Genomic DNA, 19,919 nt, shown 5'->3' on the forward strand with positions numbered 1-19,919 from the left:
TCCGATTCTGTGCACAGCATTTCTGCAGTCATTCTTTATGTAACAATGTGACTTATATTTTTGGGACATGCAAGATCACCGGGTGTTCAATCCCCCACACTGGTGGCAGGGCTGGCACTAGTCTTCCTTGGAAACCAGACAGGATCCATCTGAGTGAGGGCATTGCTGAACCTTGTGGGTTAGTCTGGGGTGAACAGGAGATGCAAAAATAGACATACATATCTGCATCGGGCAAAGAATCTTCTTGGAACTGGTTAATTATGTTGTCCTGGGCTTTTCTGCCAGCCCCCTGCTCCGCAGTCCTGCAGGATGCCAGGAGTCAGACAGAGCGCTTTTCCAGCACAGATCGCCTCGCTGTGCTCTGTTGCCTGCTCTCGTAATGCCAAAGGAGCGCGCTTTGTCTTTAGTCAGATTGGTTCTATCAGTTCGTATTTCCTTCTGAATGGATAATAAAGTGGAGAATCATTTCAAGGCGAGGAGTGTTGGTGTGTGAGCGAAGCGGGGAGGCTGCGTGTGAGGAGCTAGGCAGTAAGCAGCTGACGAGGAGGAGTAAAGTAGCAATAGCTGCACAGCTTTCTCTCTGCCTCTGAAGTACAATATTTTCTGTTGAGTCACAACTGAAGACAGAGATGAAGTTTTTACTGTACTTGGTACTGCCTGGGAAAGGGAAAAGATGCATTGTGTTGATGAATTAAAGAATTTCTGTTGAGGGATACTCCTTGAAGCTGACAGGATTTCTGCATTTTTGGCTTTTACATTCACTGGCTTCTACTGGTTTTTGCTTTTTGGATTTTTAGAAACTGTTTGCTTTATTTTTTTCTTTTTTTTTTTTCTTCGAAACATGCCTTCTACTTTGCATGGTTTCTCATCGTAGTGCTGCTGTGGAACAGGATACTCTCGGTGCCTTTTTACATTGCTTTCCCCGATACCTGAGATGGGACACCAACAATGTGTTGATAATCTCCACAGTGAAAGTTCATTATCGGGTGAACCTTTAACAAGATTAGGACTCCTTCGGGACTTGTCTTTTCTATGAAACCAAGCTATTGTATTCTGTAGTTTCTATTCTATGTATTTCCTTTACATTTAAACATTTTATTTTGAAGCAGAAAGGTAAGTGAATGACTGGAACAAATGAAGTGGCTGGGTATAAACTGCAAGTAGGCAGCAAACAAGCAGGGTTGTTCTTTATTTTGAGTGGGCTGTGTGCATGTGTTTACTTTGGTAATACAATAGCTCCATTTGAAGCTTACTGGATTTAAACACATGCTTTGAAAAGACAATCCACTCTTAGTAAGTTCATTTGTGTGCTCTATTTCTTAGTTTTTGTATTGACCCATTAGACACTAATTGTAGATGTCCTATTGCTGGTACAATTGAGGTTGTCTGTTTACTTCTCACACTTCTCTGTTAGGAGGGTTTGTTTCTCAGCTGGAATTTGACATCAAAATCACTGTGTGAAGAGGAGTTAAAGGGAAGGGAATTTTGGGATAATATAAGTTTGATCACTTGAAGAGCAAATAGCTTTAGAGTAATTAAATTACTGGTTTGATTCTGCCTTAAATGTCACTTAAAACAGGCTTGCTTTTAACCCAGAGTATTTGTCATTGGCTTGATTTCCTGTGCTGAGAAGGTTGCGAGCTGATGAGATGAAATGACTGGCATGAAGAAGCAATGAGGATGCTGTACAAGCTCATGAATCAGAGCAGATGGCGTGGCTGTTTCAGATATCTTTTCAGTTTTCATTCCTTTTATACAGGCAGCTTTCTTTTGCTAATGGAGAGAGCCTTTGGGGGATAAACATCAAGACCCAATACAGAATGCTAAGGTCTTCTGCCCTCAAGATGAAAAGGAGAAAGCTTATAGAAGTAAAGCTTCAGTTTTAGCCCAGGAGAATTTTAGTTGAAGAGCGCTGCAGTTTAGCAGCATGAGCTGGAAAAGCCTAATTGTTCTATCAGCTGCCTACGTTACCTCTTCCCAGCCTCTCTGAAAGCTGCCGAGTGTCTGCTCTAAAGAAGTGCAGGAAAGGTCAGAAACAGTGAGCAAGATCACATAGCATCAGCCTGTACTACAGCTATGTTAGCTCTGCCCTGACAACAGAAGTTGCATCTCTTAATTCATCACCTTGGGTTGGTGAGTGCTGCCTGTCATTCCCCCACCTGGCTGGCCCTGTTAACTGAGGCACCATTCCCTGGAAAACCAGCTCCAGACCACAGTGAGTAACCAGAGTTTTGAGAAAAATCCAAGGAACGTATGTTTCCCGGTGGCTCCTGTCAGAGATGGCAGCACTTGGGGAGTTCAAACTATTGCTTCAGCACTGGGTTGTAAATTGGATTACAAGTAGAGGAAAGGTACAGCATGTTCTGTTTCTGCTAGTCGAGGCAGAGCTCTTAGTATCCTTCAGTGCTTTCATAATGGAGCACACAAACCTCATTTAAAGCAGAAGTACTGGGTTTGGACTGACAGTGCTCTGTCTCTCTCTGTTCTCTTAGAGGTAGCTTAACATTCAGCAACTTTAATCCAAAGCCTAGCAGATGTTTGTACAGTCCTGATCCCAAGACCAGCCAACTTGTCAGCATGCTGCAGTACTTGTGCTTGTTCTCACTGCTGTTTCCTTTAAACAAAAAGTTGCTTCTTGCTCATGGCTCATCTGTTCAATATAGTACTTGGTCCTTAGGATCCTGACTTGGAAGAAATCTGTTTTAAGGAACAGTCAGAGCTGGTTATATCACAGTACTTTAGGTTGTCATGGGTAAATCATTTACTGGAGATCCCTGATTGATTCAGCTGTGTACAAAACCCCCTCATGTAACCTAATCAGTGCTCTGGAAACAGAGGCTACTGAATTTAATTGCTTCTCAGTTTGCTCTTAAACTGCTGATAGCTGGCTGCTTAGGTTTTATATTTTCTGCTAGGGAGTGAAGTAACTTTACTTAATAACAACAGAAGAAGCTGTGATTTCTTCTCTCTATATATAATTTTATTTTTTTTTTAGCATTCAGTTATCCTTTTTGCCTTTTTCTCAGCACAGGATGGTTTCAGCACACTGGGGGTAGGTGTCTTAGACTTAGCTTGCTGCTGGCTATGTGTGAGCTGTGAGTTCTTGTGGTCGGCAGCTTCTAGCCTGTGCCTAGAGAGGCACTAGGAGACAACCCCTCTTTCTTTGATTCTGTCTCTGGATGCCTTCCTTTCTCAGCCACCAGGTAATGACAGACCCCATTTGTTACTGCAACTGTGCCATCCACTGCCACTGTTAGCTTGCAGAAAAAGCTGTGCTAAAAGGATGTGGCTCCACAGGGAACGAGCTTGTCTCGAGGAATGGCAGCACTGCCTGGTGCCACAGAGATCTTGGGAGTGCTCCCAAGGCAGCTTCACTGAAAAGGCACAAACATCTCAATCCTTCTCCATCCGTGCTCACAGAAGTGATGCCAGTGGAGGGAGACCAACATTAGCCCCATTTAACAGAAAGCTGAGGCACTTAACTGTTTTTTTTTTTTGGTGTCTCCCATGTTTGTAGTGGTTATTAAGGAGTTAAAGCAGGGCGTGCTATCTGTTTACTCCCCTACACAGCGACACTCTCTAATTATATGAATTTAATTTCATGCTGTTTCTCAACAAAATTTTTCATGCTGGTGAACATGCTTGCAACACTTTAGTGAGTTTTTACCCTCATACTTAGTGATTTGTACAGTTCCTTCACTTTGTAGCTACATCAATAACATGCTGGTACAACAAAATATTATTCAGAGGTGTTTTTGCCTCATTTTAATGGCTTTGCATAAAAGGTAAGGAATAACTGTGATGGGAGAGGTACAGACCTGTGTAATTAATTCAGCCAATGTGTTGTATTCCCCAGATCATTTTTTCCACCATGAGGGTTACTGACTAGCCAAATCTGACCTTTTGTCCTCTTCCCTCTTCTCATCTATCAAGCTGTTCTGGAAAGGATTCAAGCGTGTTTTTCCAAAACGTGATAGGCAGGAAGGCTGGCTCTCACGGATGTCTGCATTGAAGTGTTTTGACACAATTTTTGCTCAGTTTTATTGAAACAAATCTGTTTGGAGGTACAGATGAAACCTGGAACATGTTAGTGGAACTGCTTGAACATTTCAGAAAGTCCTATGGGCAGGGCTGGGATGCAGTTAGGCAGTTTTGCAGCTTGTGCTGCAGCACCAGAACAAGAACGCAGCCTGAGATTTGGCAGGCAATGGGGCTCTGAAGGGACTGTGGAAGGATTGCCAAAGGAGTGTGAAGTAGCTTTTTGCTCACATTGTTTTGTTTTTAAAAAACATTTTCATCCTTTTGTAATGACAATCTTTTCAATAGCATGGATATATTTCCTTCATAGTCTACTGTGAAGTGTGAAGTGCCATGTGTGCCTTGTGTACCTTACATTTAGCAGAAATGCCCCGAGGTGAGCACATTTTTCGGAGTACATTTTGTTCTCCAGTCCTGGTGTTCCTTGCACAGGATTGCTTAGCCATGTAATTTCTTATTCCAATAATCAATGCCAGGACTCAAAAGTTAGTTTCTGTTAATTATCAGAAGGTTTGAAAAGAGACTCATTCTCAGAAGCAAGCAATGAATTTCATGTTTAGCTATGATCCATCCCAAAATTAAATCTAATCATGTTAATTAGTAAATTGCATGCTCACCTCCAGAAGTCATAACGTCAGCAAAGCTGGCTGTAACTGTTCGTATCTCTGTCAAGCCTTGCTGTTCAGATTCTTTCAGCAATTAAAGTGTTTAAAAATGCTGTAATATTCCCAGGAAGAGTCGATGTTTCAGCATGCGAAGTGCTGGGGCGATGTTGCTATGGCAGCCTTAGCCATGAATTCTTTCTCTTGCTGATGCCAAAACCTCCTTTCCCAGAATGTCCTGCATATTGGTTCATGTTATTCTTCATATTTAAACGTTGTTTTATAAAGTAAGAAGACCATTTATCAGTCACTTCATTGCTTTTCCTGTAGTAATTGCTTGCATGGGTAACACAGTACCACTGTGTGTGGAAGATACTAAAAATATAATCTAGTCCAAAAGACTTCACTCAGTGCCGTGGTGGTGTGAGTCAATAGGCAGAGAAGGTGCTGTGAAATACTTTTTGGTCATGGTTAATTGTTTTTTATACCTCTTTGAATCTGAACATCACATCTACCCTTGTGTACCAGCACCTTCTAATGTGATAGTCTGGGGTAAAGGTGTCTCGCTATTTCCCTTACTGTGATGAAAACCAGAGAGCTGGTAGAGAGATTTTAGCGGAGCTTCAGTGGACACAAAGAAGCTGTGATCTCACACCCTATTTTTCCACTTAACTGCCAGCTTTTTGCTGCTTGGGGCAGTGCTAAAGGCACTGCAAAGCTGCCTTTGCTTTGAACTGCATCTGCCCAGTGGGTCTTGGAAGCAAACACCCTGTTCAGAGTGGCTTGCAGCTTCTGGTGGAGACTGACCTTCTGGAGAGTGCTGTCAGTGTAAAGTGTGACTGATTCCCAGTTGTCGAGCAGAGATCTCCTAACTGCAGTTTATTCCTTCATGGGATTTCTCATGTTCTTGTTTCTCAATCACTGATGATCATGTGCCATGTTTTTACTCCTGTTGTGATCACAAACCAATATATCAGGAGGAGATGTAAGTATTGTTCCTGTGTTAGAGATACTCCAGAAATGTCACCTGTGGCCAGGTAATTAGTTGTGCAGTGTTTGGTTCATCATTCCTCCCTCCTCCCCACCTTGATTTTAAAATCTTAAGATGCCAATTTGGTCCTCATGGAAATTACAAGATAACACAAACATCCCCAAAGAAAGGCAGTGATGTCTTACTCCTGCTTACCTTGGGCTTAACATCCATTTGGTTAGTTGTAGGTTGGAGAAATAGTGGAAACTGTGCGTGCTGCTCTTCAGTCTGCCCACCCAGAGACAACTGGGCGAAGCTGTAAGTTCTGCAGAGAAATGTCTGCTAAAAATGCAACCAGAACAAAGTTTGTGTGAGGGCTTGCAGTATCTGGCAGGATATCAGGATGCAAATATCCTTTATTTAAACATGTGATTTCTTGATATATGTTAATATGACTTCTGAAGTGATTCTGGAAGAGGAAGACTTCAGTGAGGATTTGCATCAAAATTAGGTATTTTTTTGGCTGAACCTTTATTAAGGTTTCAGTGTCACTTTATTGTCTGTGCTACAAGGGAGCATGACCCTAACAAAACCATCATTAAAGTATTAAGGAACTTTTCCAGGGGACAGTTAACTGCACAATGCCTGCTTTGGGTCAGCAGGAAGGGAGCAAGGAAATGCACCCAAGGTGGGAAGGAGGATGGAAGCAGGTGATTCTCTTACCTGCTTGTTGGCTTGTTTCTTAGAAGTGGCAGGATTTTGCTCTTTGATGCAAGCCGAGAGATATCTGTTTGCTTCCACCCACTGTACAGAGAGGTGGAGAGGCATTGCCAGTGTCCTCATGCTCCGTTCCGGTCTTGTTCCCGGACTCAAGGGGAGCAGTTTCTGTCCTTCTTGGGACAAGCTGGAAAGGTATTGCTGGTATTTGTAATCAAAGCTGTTGTTTTTTGGAAGTCTAAAATGAAATAGGTGTGTGTGCATGTGTGTACATGTGTGTGAGCACACAAATGAAAGCTTTGTAGTGTTTGCGTTAACTGCCTGCTTTGCAATGGCTGCAGTCCTGTGAGTGTGTTCAACAGGAAAAAGCATCCTCCGTAACAAACTGCTGCTATCAAGCGTTTAAGCATACAAAAGAACCAAGAGTGAACTTCAGCTTGATTTCTTTTTTTAAACTAAAATGATTATTAAGCCCCTCTGGTGCACTGAAAGCTGCATGCAGAAAGGAAGCATGACGAATGCTGAGCTTTCCAAGGGAGTCCTTGCACAAGCATGTGTAGGCTTTTCTCCTAGCACTGAGGGTTTGATATGCTGGAAAGTACTTGCAATGAGCATCTCTGCTAGCTACCCTCAAGCAACACATGGAGGGAGCCACAGCTGTAGATCTCTTCTTCCAGGGTGCCACTGAATTCAGGTGCTTGTTCTCTGAAGGCTCACTTCTTAATATTGACACAGAACTTTTTTTTTTTTTTCCTGGTATTAATTACCAGTTAGCCTATCAAGTGGAAAGGTAAATTGTTTAAGTAGTGGAAGAAGATAGCCTGAGCAAATATTTCTTAGGTCAACCCTGTTCTATGAGGGATTAGTTAGGTAAGAGATACTAAAAGCGAAGCAAAACCAAACCAAAAGAACAACAACAACAAAAAAAAGCCCATATAGATCTTTATGGACTAATGACCTGAAAAATTATATAAAATTAAAAATTAATTTCTTTAAGAAGCTTACAAGTTTAATGGGGAATTTGTTTAACTTACATAAGGGCAGGTATGGAAGTTCATTTGAGATGCTGGATTATGGGGCTTAAGCCTGAAGCACAGATGCAGCCTCTGTTATAGCATGTTATTTAGCTCTGATTATAGAGATTGGTATTTGCAAGTGCCATCTCCTCCAGATCAGAAACCTTTCTTTTCTTCCCAGCCGTCAAAGAGAAACAACAACTATGAAAACAAAATTTTCACTGGGATAAAAATGCTCACTGGCAGCAAAATGCTGGCGATATTACAAATGGCTGTCAGGCAGAACTGGAGGAATTATTAGAGAAAGGGCTTCTGTTCTTCGGCAGTTTGGGGTCAGTACAGGTGTACAAGCCTTGAATTAATCTTCTGAAATGGGAATTGCTGTTTCACCTCTGAAAGAGGCACCTGGTGAATGCTTCTGTGAACTCTGGAGCTGGCCCTTCGGCACTGAAAAGGCTCGGAGCTTGTTGGTCTTTAGGCAAAGGCATAATTCAGTGTAGACAAACCTACGGTGGCATTCAGTCCTCTGCTTAGCATGAGAATGTGAAACACTTGGGCTTAGCACCTGGTCCAGCCCTCACTAGTGGGTGCTGCCAGGACAACACACGACCATCTTTGCAGAAGATTTCGGGGTTGCAAAGACCATGCCAGGGAAACCAAGGTTACCAGTCCTTAAAGGATGGTGAGAATGGAGTAGGAGAAAAGCATGTTGACATGAACCTGATTCTTGGTCTAGCTGTTTTAAGACTAGAGACCCTGTTTCTGTTCCTTTCAACGTGGCAGTAAGCCTTCCTCCATAAAGCAGCACTCAGCGAAATTTAACTTAGGCTGAACATTGCTTGTGATGTTGGTTGTAATTGTGGATTTAAAAGAAAGTCATTTTTAAGGACTGGATAATTACAAAAATGAAAAATTAAAGGCATCTACTATAGGTCTTCCATGAAACAAGAACATGAGAAAGAATGTGTGCTTCAGCAGCGAGCCCGAACTGGCATGTCAAAGGCACTGGCGTCCTCCAGTCACCTTGACTCAAGGAGGATGTCTGCCTGGGTCTCTGCCTGACATTCTGGAGAAAAAGAGATGTTTGTGTGTTTTTACGTGAAGACACATAAAAAGTTTTAATTAGGTAGCATGGTATTTTTTTCTTTGTTCTTTGCCGAGGCGATTTAAATAGGGAAAATGATCCACTACAAAATCTTGAGGGTTGGAGTAGAAGTGACGTGCAGAATCTTCATGCTGTCAGCTCAGCCTGTTCGTACATATGCTGAGTGTGGCATATTTAACTGCAGGTTAGCTTGGGAGCCAGTAAGCTTTGAGATTTATTTTTTTTTTTAGTGTTTAGTAGCAAAATATTAAGATTAAAATATTAAAATAGCAAAAAGGTTTTACACTCAAAATCTGTCATCCAGTCTTCCTGCCACTGTGCATGACTTTGTTCAATTCTTGGGGGATAGCTGGTACTGAGCCAAGTAAAATTTTATTTCTGCTTTGGTTTGAATCAAGAAAGGATGAAGACTGTGGATGGACTGAAAGGAAATGTGCGGGGATAAAACTTTTAATAATTGTCAGAATCCTGTATTCGGGGGGTAATTCCATCATAAAGCACACTATCATGGGGATCTCAGTTTAGAGGAACTTGCAGACATGGTACTGTAAGGGAATGGCCAAAGAGTTGCTCTTTGTTCTCTTTAAATTTCCAGGGCAGGGGTAGGAGTGAGAAACAGTTCTTTCTGCAAAGAAGGGTCTGATATGGGGAGGTGGCCAAAACCAAGATGATGACTGTGCACTTTAAATAGTACATCCTCTTTCTGCCTGCTTTGATGTGGATGCTTTAAAAAAAAAAAAAAAATCTGCTTAAGTTACTTTGGCTATTTCTATCTGAACCAAACTGTAATCTTTTTTCCCCTCTTTTGGTAGCTGCTTCGTGACAGAATAAAAACTGGATGTGAGTTGTGCATTGGGAAGTGATTGATGTGTGCTTGTGCAGCTTGTAGCACTATGAAAAACTCAGGTGCAGCTGCTGATGATGTTTGCTAGAAGTAGATTGAAAAAGCAAGAAAATGAAATTGCGCTTCTGCACAGAAAACCTGTTGTAAAATTGTGGGCCAGGAAGCAATTCCGGAAGCAAAGACTCCATCTGATCCTGCGGGACAAAATGAAGAGGCTCCTTCAAGGCCAGGTAGATGAGAACCCGAGCCACGCTCATCACTGCCAGCTCTCCCCAGTAGAGATCGAAACGGACATGTTTGTTTGCGGAATAAAGAGGAGCTCTGCCAGCACCGAATTTTCCACTGCTGGAGGGGACTTCCACCAGGATGGAGAGCACGATTCCAAGGGCATGAGTGAAGTGTGCGTTGGTGAGGTGGAACTGAACTGGGATGGCTATGTGAAAATACCGTGCTCGGTTCAACAGAACAAGAAGGACTCGGAAGGAAATGCTTCTGATGGTACGATGCAGACCTCTTCTGAAAGAAAGGGTAAAGTATCTGAGGAGCAGGACCTTTCTTCCCTTAGTGTCACAATGAGCTGGAGAGAGATAGCTGAAAGGCAAGGGTGCTTTCCCCAGGAAAAGCCTGCTGCATACAAGAGCCGTAGACGGCAGTCGAGAGATCGCTCAGCTGATGTGGTTGATTACATCGTTAAAGAGCTTCAGGGAATAAGTCGCATCCAGACGGAGATTGCAGAGCTCCGGCAGCACCTCACCTTGATAAAAGGCTCTGTGGATGAAGTCTCTAGCTGTGTAGACACGGTCTTGAGTGAGATAGAAGGCCTGCAAAGTGGTTCCACTGCCAAAACCTCGAGTACACACACTCAGGAGCCAAATAGGGAGGTACGCAAGGAAGAACCAGTGTTATATTTTTATGGCATTCCAGAAAAAGATGGTGAAAACACATTAGAGCTTATCTGCAGCTTCTTGTCTGAATATCACTGTTTCAATGGTATCCAATGCAGTAAGTATATAAAAGACGCGTATAGGTCAGATACTGGTACAGGCAAGCCTTTAACACCAAGACCTGCGGTTGTGAAACTCGTCAATTGTGAACAGAGAGACTTTATTTTACAGAAATCTGTTCTTCTGCAAAGCTCAGGGGTCCGGATTGCTACCAGAGATGAGCAAAAGCAGCAAAATGTCCAGAGGGGCCGCAAAGCAGAGTCTGTCTCTTCTCAGTCTGGCTCAAAGAAAAATCATCGCAACTCGTTGAATCTTGATGCTTCTCAGAGAACTGATGGAGCTGGGCACCTTCGAACTGACTCGTGCCAGGTTAAGTATAAAAGCACGAGCAAAAAAACACAGAGCACAGAGGAGAGATGTGATTCTGTGCAGAAGTCAACCTTGACTAAGAAAAGCAACTTGGTACCTGAAGCTGGGAAGGAAGCACAAACAGTAAGTTGCAGTGAGCAGCCTTCATGTGAGAGTGACTTTCACAAGGCCCTTTGTGAACCTCCACAAAATCCACAGGTGACTGGTTTGGCCACACCGAGTGATGGAAGTGATTGCCGTTCATCAGAGTCTTTGGGTCGTGCAAGCCAGATGTGTGCTTCAGGCACTGAAAGTGAACACAGGCATGGTACTGAGAGTGGCACTGAGAATGGTTCTTCCCTTCTAGATAAAGATGAGAGGATAACTGCAGAGGGAATTGAAAGAGACTGTGATACCCCATGCAAATTTACCAATCCGGAGAAAGCTGATGCTCAAAGGGAAGATGTTTCTAGTGGGGTGACAACCATTAGCTATGATCACACAACAGATGAAATGGCTGACAGTAGTGACAGCTTGAAAGATATGATCCAAATGGACCTGAATGATCAAGATCCAACTGATCAGGTCTTTAGGGATGTCCTGGAAAATTCCCAGTATTTTCTTGACCATTCCCGGGATAACATTGATCTTGTAGACATGAAGTTTTACACTAATAAGCTTGGGAAAGCCATTCATCATTTCAGGTCTGCTCTGCAGGTGGTGTTCAACAAACTGGAGACAAGCGATTCTGAAATGCTTTTGGAAAATGACAGTGGCTTACAGATGGATGATGACAATACACTCATGCTGACCAGTTCAGGTATGTGTGGCAGCTCCGACAACTTTGCAGAAACCCCTCCTAGTCAGTCCTCCGAGAGCCAGGCCAACACAACTGCAAATAGCGAAGCGTCTGCTCAAATGCAGTTCATTCCCTCCAGTCTTTCCTCAGTTCCGTGTGAGTCTCCTGTTTCGTGTTTGATGCCGTCATCAGACTGTGAAATTCCTGCTGGGCAGCACTCACCTCTTGATGAGATTGGAGTAGATGCAAGCTCTCTGCCTGAGCAAGGAAAGGAGTGCAGACCCATGAGCCTTGAAAAGGTGTGCGCTGAGACCATCTACCTGAACAAATGCATCAACAATTTCAAAAATGTGCTAAGGGAAAAGAGACAAATGCGCAGGAGACTGTTAAAAGAATTAGCACAGGAAGGAAACTGGATTTCTGCTGAGGAGACAAATTCAGGTAAACTAAAATAAATGTTTTTAAAGAGATATCAAAATCAGGTATCCTGTGCAGCTAGTAGCTAACACCTTACTCTGAACAGTTTATTAGAACTATCTTAGGAGGTGATTATGAGAGCAATTGCATGCACTGTACAATAGTACCGACCAAAAAAAAGCCCTAAAATTTGTTGTACAACACACTGGAATGCAAATTAGGAAGTTTCACTTTTTTTGAGAGAGAGAGGGGGAGGGAGGGAGATTTGCAGTGTATTTTCAAAATAGCAGGTGTTAGGGGTTTTCATCATAATTCGTGACTTGGTTCCTTGTTAAATATAATAGTTAATATATAATAGTTAAATATAGTTAAATATAATAGTTAAGATGTGATAACTAAGTGTGCATTTGAGCTATAAGTAGCTGGATTTGCAGTTTTAGAAGTTGAGTGGTTCCAGACTTCAAGTGGCTCCATCACGAAGTGGGAGTTCTTGGTGTTAATTGCTGCTAGATGTTATCCTAGTAGAGACCTTAAAAACAAAAATAAAAAGTAATTATATAAAAAAAAAAAAGTTGAGACCTGTGTTTTCATATTATTTCTGTAACTTGTCTATGAGATAATATTCCATTTCTGTGGAGCTGCATTCCTTATTACCAGTACAGATAAGGAGGTGTTTGACCACAATGGATGAGAGCTGATGCAGCGGAGGAGCAGTGCTGATTAACCCCTTCCTGAGGACATGGAAGATGGAAATGACCAACATGCTTTGAGGGGCAGTGTTTTGATAGGTCTTGATTTGGTAAAACCAAATCTAACGTTGAAATCTAGGTCCATCTGCCTGCTCCCGCTCCAGGCAGTAAGGGGACTCTCTCAGTGGCATCTCTGTCAAAATCATTGCACAGTTAAGGGAAGAGGCTCGATGGTTTCAGGAGTGGTGGAAGCTGGAACTACAGTTTGAAATCTTCATTTCCTTATTTCAAGCCTCAAATATTTGCATCAAATATTTTGTTCACTTTTCTCATTGCAATTATGAAAGTTAGAATAATCAGTGCTCTTTTTCCTATTGTAAAAGTTGTCTTGCTCAGAGTGTTTTTTTCCAGTGACTGTGCTTTTACTGAGGAAACAAACCATATTTGACTTCTCTACTAGTGACCTTCTCAGTTACGCAGATCACAAAGCATGTAATCATCTCTTCACTTTCTTATTTTATGTGAGGTCCTTATTGCAGAGTTAATTCAAACAATAGGTTTTTAATGAGTCAAGCACTAGGATTTCTTTCAGGCTTGGCACAGATATATACCTGTTTCTGTTTTTCAAGGGAATGTTCAAATCACTCAATTATAGATAATAAAGATCAAACTGACTTTTTTTTTTTATTAGAAAACTTAGTCCTGTCCTAGTTTTAGGACCTGGGCAGCAGGCAGTGGTTTGGGTTAACTTTTTCCACAAATCAACAAAAGAATCAACTGTTTCTGAGGCTTCACCAACTGTGAGAGGAGGCTGCTTGTGTCAGTAGAGTTAGAGCAGTACAAGCATGTTTGCAGGGCAAGAAGTAGCCAAAACAGCGAGGAAGATAATGATTACAACTGGAATTCAGTGTCTTAAATCTGGTTCCAGTGTGGATTGGCATCCTGAGCCTCCCTTGTTCAGTTTTCCTATGTGAAGAGTTAATGTTTGCATGATTCTCATGTAAAGGCATATATATATATGATTGATGTGACTACTGAGGTTATACCAATAAGCATGGGTGTAGGAAATGCACTTTGAGCGACTGGAGGACTCCAAAAGAGTCAAAGATACTTGGAAAAAGTGGCTAAGGGATGAGAAAAGGGGGAGAGCTTAGGGAAAAAAAACAGAAGAGAGGTTAGGTAGCAAAGCAGCCAGACCATCAGGGCAAGGCAAGGAAGCTGTGAAGGAAGAGCAGTCCTGTCTGGAAAGTACAGCAGGGCATCACAAAAAAAAAAAACAACAAAAAAAAAAAAACAACAAAACAGTGCTAGCAGAGGATGGAACAAGCAGGCAGAGAAAAGCAGTGGGTAAGTAACCTCTTGGCAGTAGCTAGAGCGAGAGGAGGGATGGCAGCCTTGCCAGGGGCTGTAGAGAAGGACAAAATTAATCATACAATCATTCAGTTTGAAATAGGGTGGTTTTGGCATGCATTTTCTCAGAAAGTGAAGCAACAATTTTGTTTGAGTTGTGCTCAACCTAAAATATGTTTGGGCCAAGCTCTTATTTTCTTCCGTTGGAAAAAGCATCAAACTGTGAGTGTAACAAAAGGGTGGTGGTAGTATTGTTTTTCCCAGCTGCAGATGCCTGTATATGTCCTACGTCAAAGACATTAATTTGTTCTTAATGTGCTTTTAAGTCCTGGGTCAGGTCCACTGAAAACTCTGAAAAAATTCTGCCTGCTGGCTTTTTGGTTCTGAGCCTGAACCACTGTCTTACTTATGCCTGATTGAAAGTTCAAGTTCGGGGTATTTTATTAAACGCGTTTGGCAGCAGGCTGCGGCAAAGGAATAGATGGTAACTTTGAAGGTGTTAGTAAGTCTGTGTGTTTTGGTGAATCAGAGATGATGCACTGGCATAAAGGCTTAAATTATTTATAGTTGTACACAGATGCAAATTACCAGAACAATTTAGAAGTTAGCAGATGTATGTAAATAGTTGTATTTAATTTGAAGTCAAAAAAGAAACTAAAATATCCCCTGAAAATATGAGCAAGCTTTTAAAGTTTTAATTTGGAAGAGGCAAAAAAAGCAAATTAGGTAAGGATGGTGTGATTATGTGTGCTCTTAAAACAAACAAAAAAAACACACAACCAACAACAAAACCCACCATCCTGAAATGACAGTTTTTTTGTAGACGTAAATGAAATGTTTGGAAGTGGAATGGTGAAAGAATTCTATTACTGGGGGTTAACCAGGTTAGTCACTGATGATGCTGTGAGCACATCTCCTGTAAGGGGGTGTTATCGGAAGATTTTCAATCTTTGCCTGAAGTGGCTCTGAGCTTTGCCAAATGTTATTTAGCATGAAACCATCCCTATTAGCTTTAAACTGAAGGGGTTCAGAAGTCAAAGATATATAGGAAATTTAAGCCAAACTAATCCAGCATTTCCCAAAACGAGCCTAATGCAAGATCCATTGCTCTGCTTGTATCAAAATTAGCTTGACTTGTATTTAAGAAGCTCTATTGCCCTCTGACCTTAAAATTTGGCAGTGGTAGGTCTTTGTCAAGGGTTTATTTGTGGAAAACCATCCCCAAATAAATGAAGTGAATAAGCTTTTAAAAAAAATGTGTAGTTTGCGTATGCTCACTGGTAACTTGCTGCAGTTAAGCTGTTGCACTCCATCTGTCCCCAGTGTTTTCCAGCCAGGGACTAAAATTGGGTTTTCCCTGCTCAGCATGATGGAGCCATGGCAGACCTGAGAGTGGCAGTGAGTCCAGGTCTTCTCCATCCCCTACGCTCAGAGACTTCACAGGCTCAGGAGGTACCAGGAAGGAATCTGGTTCAAAAATAGTTGAAACCCAAGGATGAGGAAAGTCTGGATCTGTCTGTGACACACTGAGACAACCAAAGAGACCAAGTCAGGAGAGGATGGGATTGGGCTTCTAGGGCTTGGGGTAACTGTTGAAGAGAGGGACAAAAAAAGAGGACTTGAAGTGGAATGGGGCTGCCTGGCTGAGGTTTTGCTTAATAGGAAGGCACAGACAGGAGGATGGTGTATAAAATTGTTTTAGAGGGGAAGAGTCAGAAATGTCTATGCCCAAAAACATGTCTTCCTGGCTGAGTCTGGGATGGCCCCTAAGTTTCCAAAGCTTCTCCAGGTCTGCAGGTTCATGTGGAGCTGACTGGCAAAACGTGGCTGTTACACAGAAGACAGCAGCGTGCTGCTGCTTGTGTTTTCTCCTCCATTAGCTCACAAACCAGAGGCCTGCAGGGTGGTTCAGGGGCTTTCAGAGAATCCCAGAATGGCTGAGGGGGGCAGGAGCACAGGGTCCCTCTTGCCCAGACCCCACCCAAGCAGGGACAGCCAGAGCAGGGTGTCCAGGACCATGTCCAGGTGGCTTTTGAAGATCTCCAAGGAGGAGACCCCACAGCCTCACTGGGCCACCTCTGCCAGTGCTTTGACACCCATTCAGCACAGAAACGCTTCCTGATGCTCAGAGGGAACCTCCTGTGCTCCAGTTTGTGCCCATTGCCCCTTGTCCTGGCACTGGGCACCACTGAAAGGTGGTGCTCCTGCTGAGGATCCATGCAGGCATGTCTTAAGGTGGAAAGTAGGGCTTTTATTTTAGCTACAATCCCCCACTTCATTTGCTGAAGTAATTTGACTTCTCCTTAGTGATTGAGTTAAAATAGCTTCTCTGTTTTCCTGTCTTAGTGATTGCATGTGTGTAATTACACCCGTACAGGGAGCAACTTTGAAAACTTATTTTAGCTTTTAAACCTGTCTGAGTGGCCCCCGTTGCCATGAAGACATTCCTTCTCCTCCATCTTTCATTAGCAAATGAGTAATATGACTCTTCTGTGCAGATACAGAATTATCTGAGTGGAAGGCTTACAAGATGCCACGTCTCTACCGGAAGTTTTAGTGTGACTCTCATGTAACTTTACTAGCCTTGAAATTGCCTATCCATAAACATGAGATTTAGTGTAGGAGGCTTCTGGATTTTTTCTCAGAGGACAACCGCCTAGATTTATAAAGCCAGAAAATATCTCCTTGCATTATGGTATCTGCAGAAGCAAAATGTGTTCCGTGGGAGCTACCAGTTTCCTCGTCACGGGCAAAATGTACAGGGGGCGAGGAGGGAAGGAAGGGGGATGCTTCAAATGGAAATAGTGTATGTACTCTGGGGAAAAGGGGGAACAAATCTGTTCCTCTTTGTATTATATACAGGTTGTCTCTCAAGTGTGATAAATGGCACCTCTAATGCTGTATTAAGATTACTTAAAATTCTTGAGTTAATAAAAACAGGAACTGTAACTCTGTAAAAATCAGCTCTCAAAACCATATGTTCTAATGCATGTGCAGTTATCGGTGAAATTTGATCAGAGTTTAACTTGAGCTGAATTCGTAGAGATTAACTGGTGTATGTCCCGGGAAGCACATGGAGAACTCGGTGCTGCACAAATGTTTTATCAACTCGCAGCAAATGTTTAGCCCACTTTCTGAAATCAGAGAGCGCATGGCAAAAATCCGGTCTATTAACTTTTGTTCCTCTCCTTCTTCTCTCTTTTTTCTTCACAGAAGGAGGTAGAGGAGAGCTCCAGGTTGTACATGTTGTCCCTTCTAACCAGCATCTCTTTCTGAAACTGCTGTGTGTGCATGCCTTGTCTTCATGTAACCATTGCTCCAGCTGCAGCGCTGAGATTCAGTTTAGCATGTTATGGTTGTGAGAGGAAACGTTAACGCTGTGTATGAGTTAGAGTCTGTTCAGTGCATAGTACCTTGTACAAAGAGACAATATGAATGCTTTGGGTGGTCTCTGCCCTTCAGTGCTCTGTGGGGCGCACATAGTGTGCAAAGGCACCATGTGCAGAGTACGAATGGTCTGTTTTGTCTTTTCCAGTCTTCCTCTTTATGAATCTTGCTTAAACCAAGCATTTCCTCGTTTTGCATTATTCCTCAGCTGCATTATTTCATTTCATCACTAATTGTTTTGTATGCTTACAGTAATCAAAGTCAAAAGTACCATTATGGGCTGTAGTACCAAGATTAAATGAGACTATGGGTGCTGGGAGGTGTCTGCTGCAGATGCCATGCCATTCTAGCTCCGGGCTGCACTTTGTTTTGAGCAGGGCAGTGCTCGAAGGTAGGTATTAGCTGTATTATCAGCTAATATCAGATAATTAGCTAACTAGCTAATAGATACTTAGCTAACTAGCTAATTATCGGCTGTAGGTAGTAATTGCCTCTCCAGTCTTGGACCTGTTGCCTCTCCGCTCATCGTGCTCAGTTGTGTGGGCAGCCTGAGGGCAACAAATAACTCTTTCCTTCTAAGAGGATCCACATAATTTTTTGTTGGCTGCTGTGTAACATCTTAATTTGTGTTTGTGACTGTATCTCATGTAGAGAAAGTTCTGGCTGTTAAATTCTCAGTTTCCTTTTTTTATTTTCTTGAGCTTATGCTGCATGGATTAGGTGCCCACTGCGTGACTGTATGGATCAGACCAAATTACCTTCCTGGAGCAGACTGAACATTGCGTGGCTTTTTGGCTTCCATGTAGATCCTATCCATTGAGTTTGATGCTTTCTCATTTCTAAGCTTTATTGGCCTGTGTATCAAGAGGTTTGTATCATTCTTACTGGCAAATGTCCATCCATTAGCGCTCTATTGGAAGTGCAGATGTATCTGGGACTGGTGACAAAGCTCTTCTGGCTTTGGTGCAGAAACATTGCAGTCTCATGTAGGCAACTCATCTGTCAGGTGAAAAACTAGTACTGGAAGATTCATCAGGTGGAAGAAGCTTCCTTTGTAGCTTTTCAGTTTTTTAAATTGATGCTCTTGCTGAATGCACTGATGTTGAAATAATCCTTCTACTTGTTGCAGCTTTGGATCCATGTAAAATGCAGCATGCTTGAATCAATAAAGACATTGAACCACAAGACCAACTAGTTTAATTGGGATGATTTAGCTTAGTCTGATTCTGCTAATACCCTTGAAGAAAGGATCTAATTAGGCGTGACTAGAAGTTTAATTTAGATGGTGAAACAGTTGCTTTTGCCTGATTCAGATTCATCTATAGCTAATTTAGGTATCGGAGGTTTGATAACCAAGCATGGTATTTGAAAACAAGTTAGCATGATTTGCAAAACAAATAAAAAGTCACTGATTTGTTTTCCTTATCTGTTGAAATACTGCACCTTTCCATGTTTTCCTTCTCTTAGACACCATACTTAAATGTGATGGAAAGTTAGGTGTTTAGACTTTTATGTCGTCCTGAAGTTGGCTAACAGATCTGGGGATGTTCTTCCAAAAGAAAGACAGTGATTCTTCTGGTTGCGCCTCTGTTTTATGGACTTTCTTTTCTACAGAAATATTTGTTTATTTAAATCTGTAATTTCCCCATTGAAACATCTTCCTGTGTATGAGATAAATTGCAAAATTTGCAAATTGCAGCTTTAAGTAACTTCTCAAATTACTTGTAATCTTGGCTGCTGCTTTTCCTGAATAAGCACAACTCCTACTGGATGCCTTCTTAGGCTTCAGTAAACATTGTCTTCCCTGTGACTGAATACTGTGCCTTAGATGCTCTTTTTAATCCATTTCAATTTATGCTGCTGTCACTGACATGATTTGGCTAAGCAGCTCTTGGTTGGTAAGAAACTGTAATTACTTGGAGACGACTTTCCAGCATCCTTTCCTGTGAGTTAACATGCTGCATTACTAGGGGTGACAGGCACTTCCTTGGCTGAAGACATTTGTTGGAAGTGGGTGTAAAACTGTCATCCATCAACATCAGAAATACAAAAACTGAATAGAGAGGTGATGGTCAGTTTCGCTTACGTTTGTTGCTCCATCTCTTTAGTCCTTACTGGAGATCAGTAGAAAAAAAAAAATCCTGATTCAGACTGGTCTGTCTGCTTACAAAGAAAGATCCAGTGACACAACAGTTCAGAGAAGTGAAGTAGAAGCCATCCATAAAATCACTTTTTCTGTCTAGGTGTTAAATGTGTCAACATTGCTGTTCTATTTGTTTTGGGAAGGACAGTGTTAAAAAACCAAATCAACAAACTCATAGCTGTTCCAGGTGTTCTTTGCATCCAGATGTTCTTTGCATCTTTCCCAACGTTTTCTCTGCTTGCCCAGGCTCTAAGCAAGCTTGGCTGTTTTCTTGGGCTAGACTTGGGCAGATCTGTGGCTGGTGACAAGACCCAGAGCAGCTCCTGGAGCCCTTCTGTGTCCTGCAGCAATTGCTACCTTCAGAGGTGGAAAACTCCCCAGCTACAGCACTTAAACCTAAAACAACATTGCAATTTGCCTTCAAGGATAGAGGAATGTCTACAATGTTCCTGCCTATAACAGGGATATAAACTATGGATTGATTTGTTTAACTGGCACTCCTGGAGGTGCCTGCACCCTGTTAATCTGCATGCCAACACTTGTGGGTAAT

At 42.2% G+C, this 19,919-nt stretch overlaps 2 protein-coding genes across 2 annotated transcripts in view; both read left to right on the forward strand.

The window, feature by feature from the left end:
* The window catches only part of LOC311221114 (protein unc-13 homolog B-like), a gene marked incomplete at its 5' end in the record, with an annotated part of 215,635 nt that overhangs the window by 98,989 nt on the left and 96,727 nt on the right, over window positions 1-19,919 (forward strand). The window lies entirely within an intron of this gene.
* Window positions 9,499-11,838, forward strand: LOC311221241 (uncharacterized protein; the record flags this gene model as incomplete). Its single annotated transcript, XM_084305107.1, has 1 exon — window positions 9,499-11,838. The coding sequence occupies one exon, from the start codon at window positions 9,499-9,501 to the stop codon at window positions 11,836-11,838; it is 2,340 nt and encodes a 779-aa protein (XP_084161233.1).

The sequence above is a fragment of the Netta rufina genome (assembly GCF_964035555.1).
Source record: "Netta rufina genome assembly, chromosome: Z".
Classification (NCBI taxonomy): domain Eukaryota; kingdom Metazoa; phylum Chordata; class Aves; order Anseriformes; family Anatidae; genus Netta; species Netta rufina.